The sequence below is a fragment of the Hippocampus comes genome, unplaced genomic scaffold (genome assembly GCF_001891065.2).
Source record: "Hippocampus comes isolate QL1 unplaced genomic scaffold, H_comes_QL1_v1.1 scaffold156, whole genome shotgun sequence".
NCBI classification, from domain to species: domain Eukaryota; kingdom Metazoa; phylum Chordata; class Actinopteri; order Syngnathiformes; family Syngnathidae; genus Hippocampus; species Hippocampus comes.
The window spans coordinates 6,754,555-6,769,521 of record NW_017805744.1 but is presented as its reverse complement, the minus strand read 5'-3'; the positions used below and the strand labels follow the sequence as shown (position 1 = coordinate 6,769,521).

General features: G+C 38.1%; 2 protein-coding genes across 4 annotated transcripts; one reads left to right on the top strand and one right to left on the bottom strand.

The window, feature by feature from the left end:
- Positions 1-69: 69 nt before the first annotated feature.
- On the bottom strand, positions 70-4,791 carry sybl1 (synaptobrevin-like 1). Of its 3 annotated transcripts, none has more exons than XM_019884169.1 (8): positions 4,697-4,791; positions 4,147-4,311; positions 3,508-3,565; positions 3,181-3,318; positions 2,227-2,317; positions 1,273-1,340; positions 1,091-1,183; positions 70-818 (listed from the first exon to the last, which is right to left on the bottom strand). In XM_019884169.1, exons 2-8 carry the CDS (start codon positions 4,290-4,292, stop codon positions 753-755), a joined length of 660 nt encoding a protein of 219 aa, XP_019739728.1. In that variant the 5' UTR covers positions 4,293-4,311; positions 4,697-4,791; the 3' UTR covers positions 70-752. The 3 variants fall into 3 exon arrangements, with proteins under 3 accessions (XP_019739728.1, XP_019739726.1, XP_019739727.1); XM_019884167.1 differs by having other exon boundaries at positions 4,611-4,756; XM_019884168.1 differs by having other exon boundaries at positions 4,620-4,756.
- A 209-nt stretch (positions 4,792-5,000) lies between these two features.
- polr1d (RNA polymerase I and III subunit D) lies at positions 5,001-12,448 on the top strand. The gene is made up of 5 exons (XM_019884170.1): positions 5,001-5,177; positions 5,575-5,672; positions 6,428-6,504; positions 9,360-9,442; positions 12,194-12,448. Exons 1-5 carry the CDS (start codon positions 5,139-5,141, stop codon positions 12,239-12,241), a joined length of 345 nt encoding a protein of 114 aa, XP_019739729.1. The 5' UTR covers positions 5,001-5,138; the 3' UTR covers positions 12,242-12,448.
- The last annotated feature ends 2,519 nt before the right edge of the window (positions 12,449-14,967 follow it).

The following is a 14,967-nucleotide window of genomic DNA, read 5'->3' as shown; positions in this document are numbered from 1 at the left end:
TGGAGACCTTAAGATAATATCGTGAAGATGAGGAAAAAAAATTACATTTTGAATTAGTAATTACCACCATTCATCAGTCACATGCCAAATATTTAATATTAATCACATAATCATTCAGATGTACAATATAATTTTTTTGTATAATAACTGATTTACATAATTTACTGCATGATGCACTGTGTGATTGGTAAGAAAACACAAAAGATTTACAACATCTGTGTTTGAATAGGGTGGGTGAATACCCACCCTATTCCTAGGTTATTTGTTACATGTATTTTTGTCCAGTAGTAGTATTCAGTAAAGGGACCAGGGACAGTGTATCGATCTTCTCCACATCTCTGAAGCTTCTAGTTTCCATGTGTCAAGGTTCATCGGTGCACATTAATGAACAAGCATGTAAATAAAGTCACCTTTTGTTTTCAGTTGGAAAGGATGGAATACAGAGATACAGTGAAAGTGCTATAAATCAGACAGACAAAATAGTTTAAGACAAGATTACTGTGCTGCATCAGTTGTAGGTCACCTTGCCGCGATGGTATTGGGGTGTGGGGGGGAAGGGGGGGTTCCTCTGCTGAAGGCAAGTGTACACTATCAAAGCAACAGCAGTGGGAGCAACTGTCTTTCAGGCAAACTGAGGCAAAACAAGAAAAAGCAATTATTGTGTCCTTTTTTTCTGTCCACTGGCAACCATGGTTGAATAGGTGGCTTCTGTCCCCCTTTTCTGCATCAGTCCTATTATGCCCATGGTCTTCTCATTTGAGACAAGAGGGCCAGGTGAGGCCACCACAGGAAGCAGAGACAATGATGTAAATGATTACCTGAAAGGCAGAGAGAAGTTATTTTCCTACAGTGAAGCCCCATCGTGTACACTGTATCACGATAGCAATGTCAAAAGAAACAATGGCTAATGAAATTTAACTTTGTCAGAGTCAAACAACAGAATTAGACCAATTGTAACAACTACTATGATGTTATTTGTCCCATTCTTACAGGATAGCTACAAGCTAGATAGATACACATTTTTGATTTGAAAAATGAATGAACGAATATTACACAGATTATAAACAAAAAATGAGACACAGTTACTCACCAGGCACACCAGCACAACAACAAAGGTCAACTTGAGGTTTTTCATGCACATAGCTCTGGCCAGATTACGACTGGTCGTCTTAAACGTGACAGACTAAAAACAGAAAAGGAGTTTCCGTGACTTGACATAACTATGCAGCTCTTATCAAGTATACACTGGAAAAAAATGGACAAAACACTCACAGAATCAACCAGATTTTCTGTCTTGTCAATCAGCAACTCCAGCTTCTCCCCTCTCTGCGCAACCAAATCTGCAAAGCATAAAAATGCACAAAATACTTATCCTCACAAATGAAGCCTTTTGTGTGTGTAAACCCAGATGGCAATAATTTATACATGATATTCCTAATTCAAATTACTGTATTTTCAGCACTCTAAGGCGCTTCGGAGTATTAGGCGCACCTTCAATGAATGGCCTATTTTAAAACTGTTTTCATATTTAGGGTACACCACAGTAAAAGGCGCATAGAATAGAAGCTGCAAGAGTGGCTGCGGTTGCGCTATGCATCTACCAGATGGAGCTACGCTATAGGGAATACAATACAATACAGCTTTATTGATATCGAGCTTTCACAACCGCTGCAGCTGTGACAAAGCGCTTTACAGAACATTTAAAATACTACGTTCGATAAATCAGAATATTGATCCATATATATATATATATATATATATAAGGCGCATCGGATTGTTCGGCGCACTGTCGGCTCTTGAGAAAATGTTATGCTTTTAGTGGTGCCTTACAGTGAGGAAAATATGGTAACTATTAATTTAGACATGTCAGCGCTGAATAAAGTAACGTTAGGCTACTTCAGGCTACTAGCTTGTTCAGTAATGAAACTGAACAAGCTAGACCAGCACTTTGGAAAGCTCAGTCCCAATAATATTTATTTGTATAAGCCTCAGAAGTCTGGCTCTGGTCATTATTCGAAAAAATATAAACTAAACTAATTCATTCTTGACTAACACTGAAGCTACACACCAAAGGAATATTCCAACAACAACAATAACAATAATAATACCACTAATAATAATAATTAGAAGAATAATAATAATTTGATGTTTTTGCGATGATTTGTAAAAATGAGTAGATAGAACCGTAAGTGTAAATACCATCATCTATGTTAATGAGACACGCACCTATGTTGCGGACCATAATCCCCTTGAGGTCATCCACTTGCATCTGTGTTTCAGTAAGCCGATCAGATCCCCGAGGATCTGAATGATGTTTCTGCAAGGAAAAGTGTAAATACAATGAGAACACGCATGCTGAATTTTCTTGAATAAACATTTTTTCTTGCAAAAAAAAAAACAAACAAACAAAAAAAAAACATTAAAAAGTAAAGGAAAGTTGGTACGCTCTGCATTTATGTGGCTTCTGAGAGATCTTTTTCCTCAGCTTAATTCCGATCTTTCACAATAACATTACATTTGCTTCGTAGTTAGCATGGCTTCTCCACCTTTCCCTGTTAACAACTCTTTGTAATCTTTTCACATGAATGATACTTGCAAGAAGTGTAACTTGTTCGTGGCCAGGGAGGCTGTGATTACTGATTTAGAAGCGAAAATGTGACGTGTTTATGCGTAGTAGTCGTAGTAGACAGCCAAAGCTCGTTGGTAGCAAGTTGCTGCAGCTGAAGTGGCACCAATCTCGCCCTTGACCTGCCAACTAATCACATGTAGGTGATGTTAGAGCCCAGCAAAGCAATTTTAGGAACTATAGGAAAAACTTAAAAATCTGTGACTGTCATTTTCTTTTGTGTGTGTGTGGCTCAAAACGAACTACTATGCAAGCCTTTAGAACTTAGGAATACCCAGCATGATTCGTCTGTTGTAATCGCTGTGCTGTAGGTGATAATGCAAGTGTCAAATGAAGATTCACACGATATGAGAAAAGTGACACGATAATACTGTTTTATCATCTTAAAGCGACACAATAGACAAGTACTTTTCTATCATCTTTGCAATGTATTTTGTCATATCGCCGAGCTCTACCGCAGAGTGGTATTATCAATGAGATGATAGCTACAAAAGTAGAGATAACTCTTGTATTTAAATAAATACATAAATAAATAATACTCTTGTCATATTCACCATCTGAGCAGCCAGCGTCGATGAGAACTCGCTGTTCATGGCGTACGGCAGGGCTGTTTGTGCTCGTGAACCATACGTGGTCTGGAAGCGCCTCTTGATCTCACTGAGGAAGCTGAATGCACGAGACCTTTCAAAGTCCTTTCGCGCACACAAAAAAAAAAGAATATCATTGAACACATACACACACAATACTGAAGCTGAAATGAGTGCTGCCAAAAACACATTACAGTAGCTGCATTTGTTTTATTGTCTGTCAAGTTGGCAAAGTGGCTGAGATGCCAAGAAGCTTATACAGAATATTAAATGATGACGTGAACCAATACTTACATCATCAGTGATACACAGGTATATGATTCTGTCATGGCAGATGTAATGAAAGAGATAGCTGGAAGATAAGAGTGTTTTAAAGAATATTATTTCATATTTTCCCACATACCCCATGTTAACGAATACACAACTGAAAACAAGAGCTGGTCTTTTTTTTCCCTAGGAAGAAACTAAAAGTCTCTCTTTCCTTTTCAGTATTTGTATGTGTATGCAGTGTGTAAACACCACATTGGTAATTAAAGTTTAGTCAGGAGGCTATTATTTTTGGTTTGACAATCAGACAGGTGTGTAATTCTATTGACCTACCTTGCACTCGTCTGCCAAAGATAGAATAAATACAATACATTAAACTATCTCCGTATGATTAATTAATAAACTAAACTACTTGTTATCTCCTTGTTTATAAAGCAATAAAACTGAACTTTATAATAATTTGAGAGGGGGGAAAAATAGTAACTTACATTTTACAAACGTGGTTACACACTAATCTGGTAGTGCATCACGACACTGTCATTGCCTGCCGCAAACGAGTCGGACGTACTGTATGTATTTGTCGAGAAATACATGCAAAGCCCCATGTGGAGTTAATGGTTGAGGGTGAGCACGTAAAACATGCGGGTGGAGCAAATGCACACCTACCTGCCATGGCTGTATGTCAACTTGTTATTCTCGGATGGAATTTTGGCTAAGATCTGTTCAGTCACTTCGAGGAAGTTGCCACCACACCATGCATGCTTGGCTAGGATGGTTGTTCCACGAGCCACCACGGCAAAGAGAATTGCCATGGCCACAGCTGGCACGGATCTGTCAACATAAGAATATGACTGGGGGATCGGGGGACACTAATCTGAAACTCCCAGTTGAACGTTTTAATGATACTAGTCACGAATATGTCTGCGTCAACACTCAAATCAAATCGGAAATATTCCAAACAGCTAGAGGAGATCCGACTAGCGCAAGCGACACAAAATAACACCAATCACAAACTATGACGCCTCAACTGACGTTTTTTTTTGTTTGCTTTCGCCAATGTTGACAACACTCGGCATTACACATTTAATGCTGATCCAAATAAACGCCAAAAGCAATATAATGTGACATACAACGCTTACTCCAAAACCTTGATAATAATCGGCCTTCAAAAATGCACATTGACACAAAAGTCCAACATCTCACAAGACTTCCAAACCTAGCAAATCCCTTTCGAGTGACTTCTGCTTTGTAAACTAGCAGGCGGACCTTCAGACCGGAACCCTATTCACTCGGTTAATGGGTAATGTAGTCCACATTACATTTCATAAACGCAAACTGCGTAGAACTGGTTAAATGTTGAACTACAACGTATTAACGTTATTTTTTTTAGAGTTTTAATGACGTCATGATATTGCGACATTAAAAAATTTGTACTCCCCCGTTTTATTCTTACAGGATATTTGGAAGGGAATTTGTTCTACATCTGCATTTTATGCATACCCTACGTCAACAAAATTAAAAATACAGCAAATCTAGTTGATTTAAATAACATATGCATCACATAAGTAAACAAACTCTCAGGTTGAGTTTTCCTGTCAGACAAAACTACGGGTGGGACTGAACGCAAAATCGTACTGTGGTAAGAGTAACCGTACAGCATGGCTGCTGAAGGCGAGAAGAAGCGAATTCTAGAGATGGTAAGAGGCTTAAACATCGCACAACCATTTTTTTTTTTTTTGTTGCACATGTAACTTTTAGAATCACCAGACCGCTCCTTCGGGAACCGATGGCCTTAACTCTTAACAACACACTAAGATACTGTACACACTAGCATCTGTGGCGGTTATCAAATGAAATTGCTACCACCTGAAACATTCGTGATCAAACTACTTTTAATCAACACTTAGGCTTTTCACATTATTGGTTATCTTAAATCTGCGTAACTCTAGAATGTAAAGGAAACGACTTCATTTACGTCTTAGAATTTAACCCGACAACACGTGACGTGCTTTCCACGAGGGAGCGCTGTTGATAGGTGACATTTGATGACAGCCTCGAAGTTGAACTCTATATTTTTTCTGCAATGCGTTTTAGGTCCAAGCCGATGGTTCGGATGAGGGGAGTGTGACATTTGTGATGCATGATGAAGACCATACCTTGGGGAATTCGCTGCGATATATGATCATGAAAGAGTCAGTGTTTTTGATCAAGTTGAATGAAGTAGTGTTGAGTGCAGTCTAAAAAGTTGAACGTGGTTTGATGTTCAAAACCCACAACCGAACACGATCAAAAAATCACATGCACCACCTACGCCCACTTCAACCACTGAAAACATCAAAGCAATCGCCACAGTATTTTGGATTTTATGGGCATTAAGCTTTTCCCTCCCTATAGAAGTTCACAATAGAGAAAAAGTTTAACGTGGCTTAATGTTACAAAACTGCGACCAATTACCACCAGAATTCATGTGTATATCTCTATCCATGCTCACACAAATTTCAGAAACTATCAAAACAATCCTGTCAGTATTTTGGATGTTATGGACAGCAAACGTTTGAGTGCGTACTTATGGAGAAGAAGCCGGTAATGTCCATGAAATATCAAATATTGGTGCGATCGTTTTGATATTTCCAGACATTGATGTGGGCACAGGTAGAGATGTGCACGTGATTTTTTGTGATGATTGGTCGTAGTTTTGTTACATTGAGCTTTTTCCTCTCATGTGAATCTCAAAAGGGAGAGAAAAGCTCAATGCCCATGTAATCCAAAATACTGTGGCAATTATTTTGATATTTTCAGACTTTAATGTGGGCAGAAGATGTGCATGTGAATTTTGGTTGTAGTTTTATAACATTAATCCACGTTAAACCCTTTTTTACATGAAGTATTTTTGACTGTCCCACCCAATTCACAATAATTTCACTTTTGCTTTCTTTATATTCACCAGCGAGTCTGTCGAGTTTTGCGGCTACACCATCACCCATCCATCAGAGAGCAAGATTAACTTTCGCATTCAGACACGAGGTAAAGGACACAACAATGTTTTTTTTTGGAATAATTTTTGTTTTTTTTTTTTGACCAGAAATGTGAAATTTAGCAAGTGGGTAGCCATTTTCTTCACCTGTGCTATAAAACATTATGGTACAGGCTTTCAGAAACACATACACCCTGCTTTGAGGAAGAGCTTATAATATAATAAAATTGATACCATGCTTCTAAGGTTACATTAAACTCATTCAGTACCAGCGATTTTCAGACCCTTTTTTAACTTAAGTTTTGAAAACAATTATAAATATGTAAACACATGCCTGGGATTGAATGTGTGGAGTCTGAAAAGACGTAAGTATTACACTACAACATACACAAACAATTAAAATCGATGCAAAAACAGTGTGCGTTTGTTGTAAATGTATTTTACTACTCGATATTTTGAATAATATTTTTTTCTCTTTATAGTTGTGCTTTATTTCATTGTATCTTCCAATGAATTGTTTTTAAAATTTGATCTTCAATCAATGTAATTGTTTTTCGTATTTCACATAGGTTAAAAACATGTCAATCAGGAATTTAACTGATAGGAAATTCTCATATTGGAAAATGTTTTTCAGCCATATCATCCAGCCCTCCTAAGCACATAACAATTAAAAAGGCATGTATTGAATCATTACATTTACCAGATTAAAAAAAAAAAAAAAAGTCATAGTTGTGTTGACCTCTTATCAACAGTTAAATATTCAATGTTTAAACAAAATCACCTAAATTTAACCTTTTTCTCCGGGTTCGTATTTTTAACAGTTAAAAGAAAAAGGCATGAATGATCAATATCAACCAATTCTGAAATTGTTATGATACTTATATCACCCAACCCTACATGCAGGAATACAAGGAGAGATGTGAGATAGAGGGGGAAAAAACTGAGTTGAGATTCGGGACACTGGATTCACTTGTTACTATTTCTTGTCTTTTCTCGAACCGTTTCAAAAGCTTCTTCTTATCTACTACTTCTAACAACAACAGATGTCAAAATAAATGGGTTTTTTTGTGTGTTTGTCTCTGTTTACAACCATGTGGTAGAGTAGAAAGGATAGCAACGTAAAACTTGCACTTTACATTTTACACCCATTAGTGCAAATGTCAAACTATTGGTGGAACAAATAATTTTTTTAATGGATTCATTGTGAAATCCTTCTCTGTTGAGGTTCTCATTTTGTCTTACAACATTACTGTTCGCTGGAGCAGAAATGTGCAACATAGCAAGGGAGTAGCCATTTTCTTTGCCTGTGTAGCACATTAAACGTGACTTGATCAAGAAGAAACTGTCCCATGATTTTTAGTAGCCTACGCATTCCCCTTTGATGAAAGAGACCAATGACTGCTCTCACTAAAAGAAAATATGTTTTTCAACTGTGGTTTTATCACATGAATGATCTATGCACAATGGAGACAGCTTGTTGTCTTTGGCCTAAGGAAAGGATTCTTGAAGAATCCTTGGGCCTCGAGCTCATGACCTTGTAAACAGTGATCTCTTCCGGAGCAGGAAACATGTGCCTTATCTAGTGTGGATTATTTTTGGTCGTCTTGTAATGTGACACTGAAAAGTGGTCAATTTGTCCACCTTTTTTTATCTTTTACATTACATTATTGCTTTTCCTTACACAAATTAATGCTCATTTTTTTAAATCTACTTTGATGTCGACAATTCTCCAATATTTAAAATTATATATTGCTTTGTTCCTCTTTTGTATCCCTTTGTTGTGCAATGCATTTTGCGTGCATCACAAAATGGCGGAGTGCAAACTTTGGAATGACAACAATAAAGAGGATTCCAAATGATGCCAAGTTTCAAGATCTGCGACATAGCAGACGTCAATGGTGAACTCATCTTCACACTTTTACGTATCAGAGAATTTGGGGATTCCAAGGATAAACAGTCACCGATATGAAACCTGTAATCAATGTACTGTTAAAATGCCATAAACATTGCAAGAGACTTTCCAGGTGTGAAAATAAGTTAGCTCCGTTTAATATTAACATGTTAAAACTCTGACACACATGCAGGGTCACTCAATATATTGCATATACAGCGCACAACAAATAGATGAATAAGTCAGAAGACAGTTTGTTCAAATGTTACATTTTAAAAGAGGGACCGTAAACAAAAAAAATGCTTGCAATGTCAACATTTTTAAAATTGAAGACAATTTGCAATTTTGGTGTTTTAGCAAGAAACATGACGTCAATACACATAATTGGCTTTCATGCTTTCACGTCCATTCGGCCCTCTAGTCGCATTGGATACATATCCACTTTATGTCCACAAATGGAAGACACCTGGGATGGATTTGGAAAAAAAATGTACTGTTGATATTGACATGGAAAAAATATGATCCACGACGCATGCAAAAAGCAAAACAAAAAAAACGAATTTGGAATAGTGCAGAAAATGATCCGGCTGCGGGGAAAAAAAAAATTAAGGTCCATTATTATTTCTTTCACTGTTTTGGTTTTGGCATTGATCTCAGCTTAAGTTGCCCGTTTTGGCCAAGAAATTTCATTTTGGTGCATCCCCAAGTCCTGTATGCACTACTCCAAGTGATGACATAAGGCTTTGATGAACAAAAAAATGTGAGTGCGGCTGCAAAGAAATTGATCTCAGGTTGCAAAGTGCCGCTTGCGTGTCCAACAGCTTCAATAAGTGTCTACTTAAAACCAGTTGCAAAATCCAAATTGGAATCGTGCCCATGTTGTTGACGACACTTTGGGGAGCATGCTTCGAACTGACATTGCAGCATTAAAATTGCTGATTGCTGGCTCCGAGTGTATTTTGTAGTTGTATTGGGCCATTCCCTTACAGGCATCTGCTGTGTTTCCCCCCACAGATGGAACTCCTGCTGTTGAACCTCTGAGAAGGGGCCTGAATGAGCTCCGGGATGTTTGTCAACATATTCTCAATACCTTTGAGGTAAGCCTTACCAGATTTAAACTCAGGAAAACATGCTGCTTCGGTTTGCTTGAGTCTTGGAAAAAATGAAGTTTCGGAACTCATGTAACTGTTTATAATTTCCTGAGTGAGCCACGAATGCTTACAATGGTTCATACACCTGTCTTCCATGCTAGCATTACATGATGAATTCCCGCTTAGTGCCAGTGTGAATGTGCTGTGGAACGATTTCTGACTCTACGTGCCCTGTGACTGACTGGCGACCAGTCCAGGGTGTCATTTCCCTTTCATTCAAAGTCAGCTGGAACAGGCTCCAGTTCTCAACAACCCTGAACAGGATAAGCGGTATACAAACAAGATGGACAGTTTCTTAATCTGGTTTGCAGTATCCAGGGCACATATCATTCTCACGCCCTGCAGCTCAAATCATCTGTTCCACTACCCAGCTGGTCATGACAGCCTCTTTTTTCTGATACCAGGAGTCGGATCCAAAATGTGAGAAAATCTTCAGAGCTGAGAGAGATTTGCTGTGGCTTGGTGGAAATGTCACATCACATGCTCAATATGTGCAAAGAAAAGCTTTGATGTTGTTCGGTTAATCATGAGTACTTTGCTGAAGCCAGGATAAGTCACAAAATTGTGATGATATTCACTGCCTGACCTAAAAAAATGAAAAGTTTTCTTGGAAAACAAAGAGTGCCTTTGTTTAACCAAGCTCAGCCAAGACAGACAAATGAGACATAAAGCACTGGTGTTTACCAGTGTCTACATTGGAGCCGTTTTCAAAAGAAACATACTAATACATATGCAACGAAGCAAAGTGGAAACTCAGCAGTTAAACATCCTCGAAGTGGTGCCATTTGTCGGTCAACCAACATTTTCTGGAAACAGTGTGCCAAAGTCAAAACCATCACATTGAAATTCAAAGCAGGGCTGGACAACTTTGGTAATTGTAGACTGAATCCAGCAATACCTATAAAGCACCACTTCGTAACAGTATTGATCCAAATACCTTTTGTTCTTTTTCCGTTCCGTTTCAGTTGTTTTTATTTAATTTTATTTTACAGCGGTTCACATTTCATGATGATCGTATCAAATGTAAATATGCTAAAATGGTATTTGAAACATTTTTCGCCGAACTCGTTAAGGTTTTATTGTGGTGATGGTGTTTTGAGCCTGGGAACACCAGATTCAGTCAACATGGAACAGACGACCGTCACCGCGCAGTTCAGTTGTAGTCATGTAGGTGGTAACACATTACAGTCAACAATACAATACAATTTTATTAATATCGCGCTTTACCAACAGCTGCAACGTTAACAAAGAGCTTTACGGAACATTTAACATAAAACAATAATACAGGACACATAATATGACAATAATACAATTGTCAACAATTACAGTGGTACCTCTACTTACAAACGTCGCTTCATCCGAAATGTTGACGTTACGAAAGGTCTCAACAGGAAAATATTGCCTCTTGTTACGAAAGAAATTTCAAGATACGAAAGATAAAAATACAGTATGGGCTACTCGTCGCAGCTCCGAACGCAACATACTTAAAGCTGCTCTGCCATTGGCTATTACTGAGCATCATCCTGGCATCCCATTGGCTAAGAGGGGCTTCTAGTGTGTGTGTGTCTATGTGTGTAGATAGATAAGTAGATATGTGTCTATGCAGCGTCCTCGTCATTCGCCCCTTGGGCCGTGAGGTTTCCCAATAGTCTTACGTTAATGTGAATCACCCAGAAAAAGTGTTTACCAGTCGGCCGATCGCTCACTACGCTGATGTTTGCCTTGGACATTTTCGAAGGATTGTTATCAGCCGACAAAAGCAAACGTCCTTGCATCAGTTCTTGACAAAACGCCAGCAAAAACCACTTCTGAGAGAGAACATGGACTAAAGAGGGCAAAAAACGACCAGGACGCAGTTAAAAGTTAAATGACCATCATTTTTATTCTTGACTCTATTCTTTGTTTTTTACATTATGTATAACTCTAATTTATTGCGCAATAATCTAATTGTAACATGTATTTGTTACATTTTTTATGCATTTTTATGCTTCATAAAACATCTATGTCTGAATTTTGGGGGGGGCTTGGAACGAATTAGGGCATTTACATGGAAAACGCGTCTCTACTTACAAAATGTTAACACACTTACACTGTGTTCCTACATACGCCTTGTTGTTTCCCTTGTGTGTTATGGGGAATAACGACCCCTTGACACACCTAGAGGGCGGAGAAGGAAGTTATTGACCTCTCCAAAAACATTTTGTAGTTTAAATATACCACACACAATTTTACCAAAACTCTTAGATATTATTGCCAACTCATCTAACACTGACCCTTAAAAATAAATTGCTTGCAGACAATTATAATTCGAAAAACTGCTGTGGGGGTGTCCTTGTATATTTACACATGGTGGAGACTCTCTAACTTCCACTAACACCTCAGGCTAAACATTGGTCCTTCCCGACATATAAAAACTATTGCATACGTCATCCTCACAATGCTCACCACTAAACAATTATCATTCACCTGGTTGTTCTATATGGGGGTCTGGGGATCTAGCTTAAGCTGGTTCTGTTGCAACCAAGGCTTTGCGCTGCGGACTGTCTCGTGCATAACTCCGGAGTCACTGTCATTTTCCTTTAGTGTCAGCGAGCACTGCTCAGCTTGTGTTGTTTGAACCCGTGACAGAGCCTCTCAGCAAGAGACCGTTGTGTCAATGTCTCAATTCAACCTGAATGATCTGTTCTACTGTTCCAGGCAAATGTGACAGAGTTCAAACAGAAGCAGGAGCAACCCATGGAATGAAGACCATCAAGTGAAATGAGATAACATCATATTTTCCTGTATATACAATATGTCTAATTTGTAGAGTATCATTTCATACAGAGGTTGTTCAAATGCAATGGCATGTCAAAAGTTTTTTTTTTGTGAGCAAAAGTATGTTGTTTTTCTTTTCTGTACCATATTTCATAAATTGTTGAGGAGTGAAAACATTAAACTTCAGAAAACAAATGTTCAGTGTCAAGTCATTTTTCCTGATTTGTCATTCTTCAGTCTCCCACAAGACATTTTCTGTGTTATCTATGTACAGTATTGTCATAACTGCTGTGTATCTATCACCCCTTTCAAGGGTTTTCAAAGCATTGATGTCATTCTCGGAACACAAAATTATTTGCATCTGTCCGTTTGAGGAGGCCTTTGACATCTGAAGGAAACTTTGGCTCTGAAGTTTTCATAATTAGCCGAAGAATGCGCTTTGAGTTACTTTACACTGTGCTGCCAAAACAGATGCAGAACAAAAAATAAGGGCACTGAAGTGTAAATAACGACATGTAAGTTTTTTGGGGTTAATCGTATCCAGTTGCATGTAAACGCGTGGCTGCATGTGTGGTTGACAGCTTTGGGAATTTGGGAACAATCGTTCAGACGTTTTTGACGGGTCTCAAAACGGAATTTATATGATGCAACACATTCTGTTATGTTTTCATCTGAGCTTTCCTCCACTGATAGACTCAGGAGACATTGAAAAATAATAAAATTAACAAGTCATACTCTTGATGGACAGCCTCAATAATGGAGCTACACGGGACGGACTGCCTGCATGTCGCTTGTAATGACATTAACAGACAGTTATTCTATCCGACGCTTCAAATAAGAAACGTGTACTATTCACCAGAGTTTTTCCAGCCAAGAACATTTTTTTAGGGGATAATTTTTTTTCCAATTACCCCCTCATAATCCTACCGCCAATGACACAAAACTGCCGTGTGCAACCCTAAGCAGCGTGAGCGTAGTTAATTTTTTGTCACCTTACTATTCATGTGCTATGTGATAGAAAGGAACCAATTATCCATTGTCATCACTAACAACACGACTGCGAGCAAAACTAGTTTCCAAAAGCGCAGTCAGTTTTGCCAACTTGGCGAACTGTTCGCTATATTTAGTGACTTAGCACGCTTGTGACTGCTTTGGAAAAAAAAAAGCAAGTGAATCCAATCAATGATGTCAATCATATCAGAGTGTTTAACTGGTCCGAAACTCAGGTCGTAAAGTACAAGCAGTTGGTTTTGTATGCTCTATTGGCACACTGACCCGGCCCCTGTATTCCTCATTTAAAAATGAAGCATCATTGTTTTCAAATTGTTTGTGGACTAAGTTGCAGCTTGAAAATGCCAGAGTGTCCAGGGACCCTTGTATGAGAATCGCTGTATGTAAATTGCTGTGCTCACTGTAACCGATTCCGTGTGCTGTTGGTGAGTGTGTAGCATGTGATGTACTACGCTCTAAGATTGCAGCACAATTGGCAACAGGTTTGAAAGTACGGTATTCAAAACAGGGCTTTGGGCCGTAGGTAGCTCTGATAGTTTTCAGCATGGAAAATTTGGGAGAGCAGCACAAAGGCAAAATTAAGTTTGAAGTGATGGAATTTGGAAGTGTTGTGGAAGAGTCAAACATATTAAGTTACAGACTAAATGTCAGCCATGTTTTGTTCGATCAACAAGCCCCAAGTCTATGCGCTACACTGCCCCCCACCCTTCCGCCCCCCACTGAAAAAATGTTTTGCCGGACTAAACAAAAAAGAAAATGCTGTTATTTGTTACAGCTAAATGTATTCGTTTTTCTCAAATTACATTCACTGCTTCAAAGCATTACTTTTAATTGAAATCAAAAACATGAATTTTGCCAAATCAAAAATGAAAGTTGATACCAAGTATTTTTTAAACGTTTGAATAATTACATTTTGAAGAAATTAATGAAAATGCTGTAATTTTGTTACAACCATTTTTTTTAGTTACCGGTACCTCAAATTATATTCATGATGTGGTTGAAAGCATCATTTTCAATTTAATATAAATCAAAAACGTGTATTTTTCCAAAGCAAAAAAATGTAAGTTGCATCCAAGAAGTTTTTTTTTCCCCTTTGGAATAAACTAATTAAATGGGTGTAATTTTGTTAGTCAACTTTACCCCAAATTGAATTTATGATTCAGTATTAACTACATTTTTAATTACTGGATCAGTAGATTTTCTTGGGCTACAAACGAAAATAATATTTAATGTAGATCACTATCATCATGCAGACAGAATTCCTAACTTAATTTTTAACCACAGAAAAGTTACATTTTGCCGAATAACTCAATCACAGTGGCAAAAAGCAGTTAACAGGACAATCAACAATTCATTACAAAGACTGATTGGCGACTCAGGACTGTAAATGACGTCACTCGCCAGAGATTGCCGAAGAAAAGCATTTTTGCTAAACACGTTTATATGGGTCTAACTATGAACCTGGGGGGGTTGCATTAAAAAAAAAAAGTATGCTTGAAATAGTTTGAGCCCTAAGTATCACTCAAAAGATGGTTGGCAAAGTTTAGTTCACACATGACCTCTTTAGGGTCTGGGCCTTTCTTACTTATTGGATTTGCTGCTAATTTATCTGTCGGGTTTTTACGTGATGGTGGTGGAAGACCCCCGAAAAAAGCAGGGAGGAGCAGGCTGGACTGACTAAGAAGTATTTAACAAAAATACAA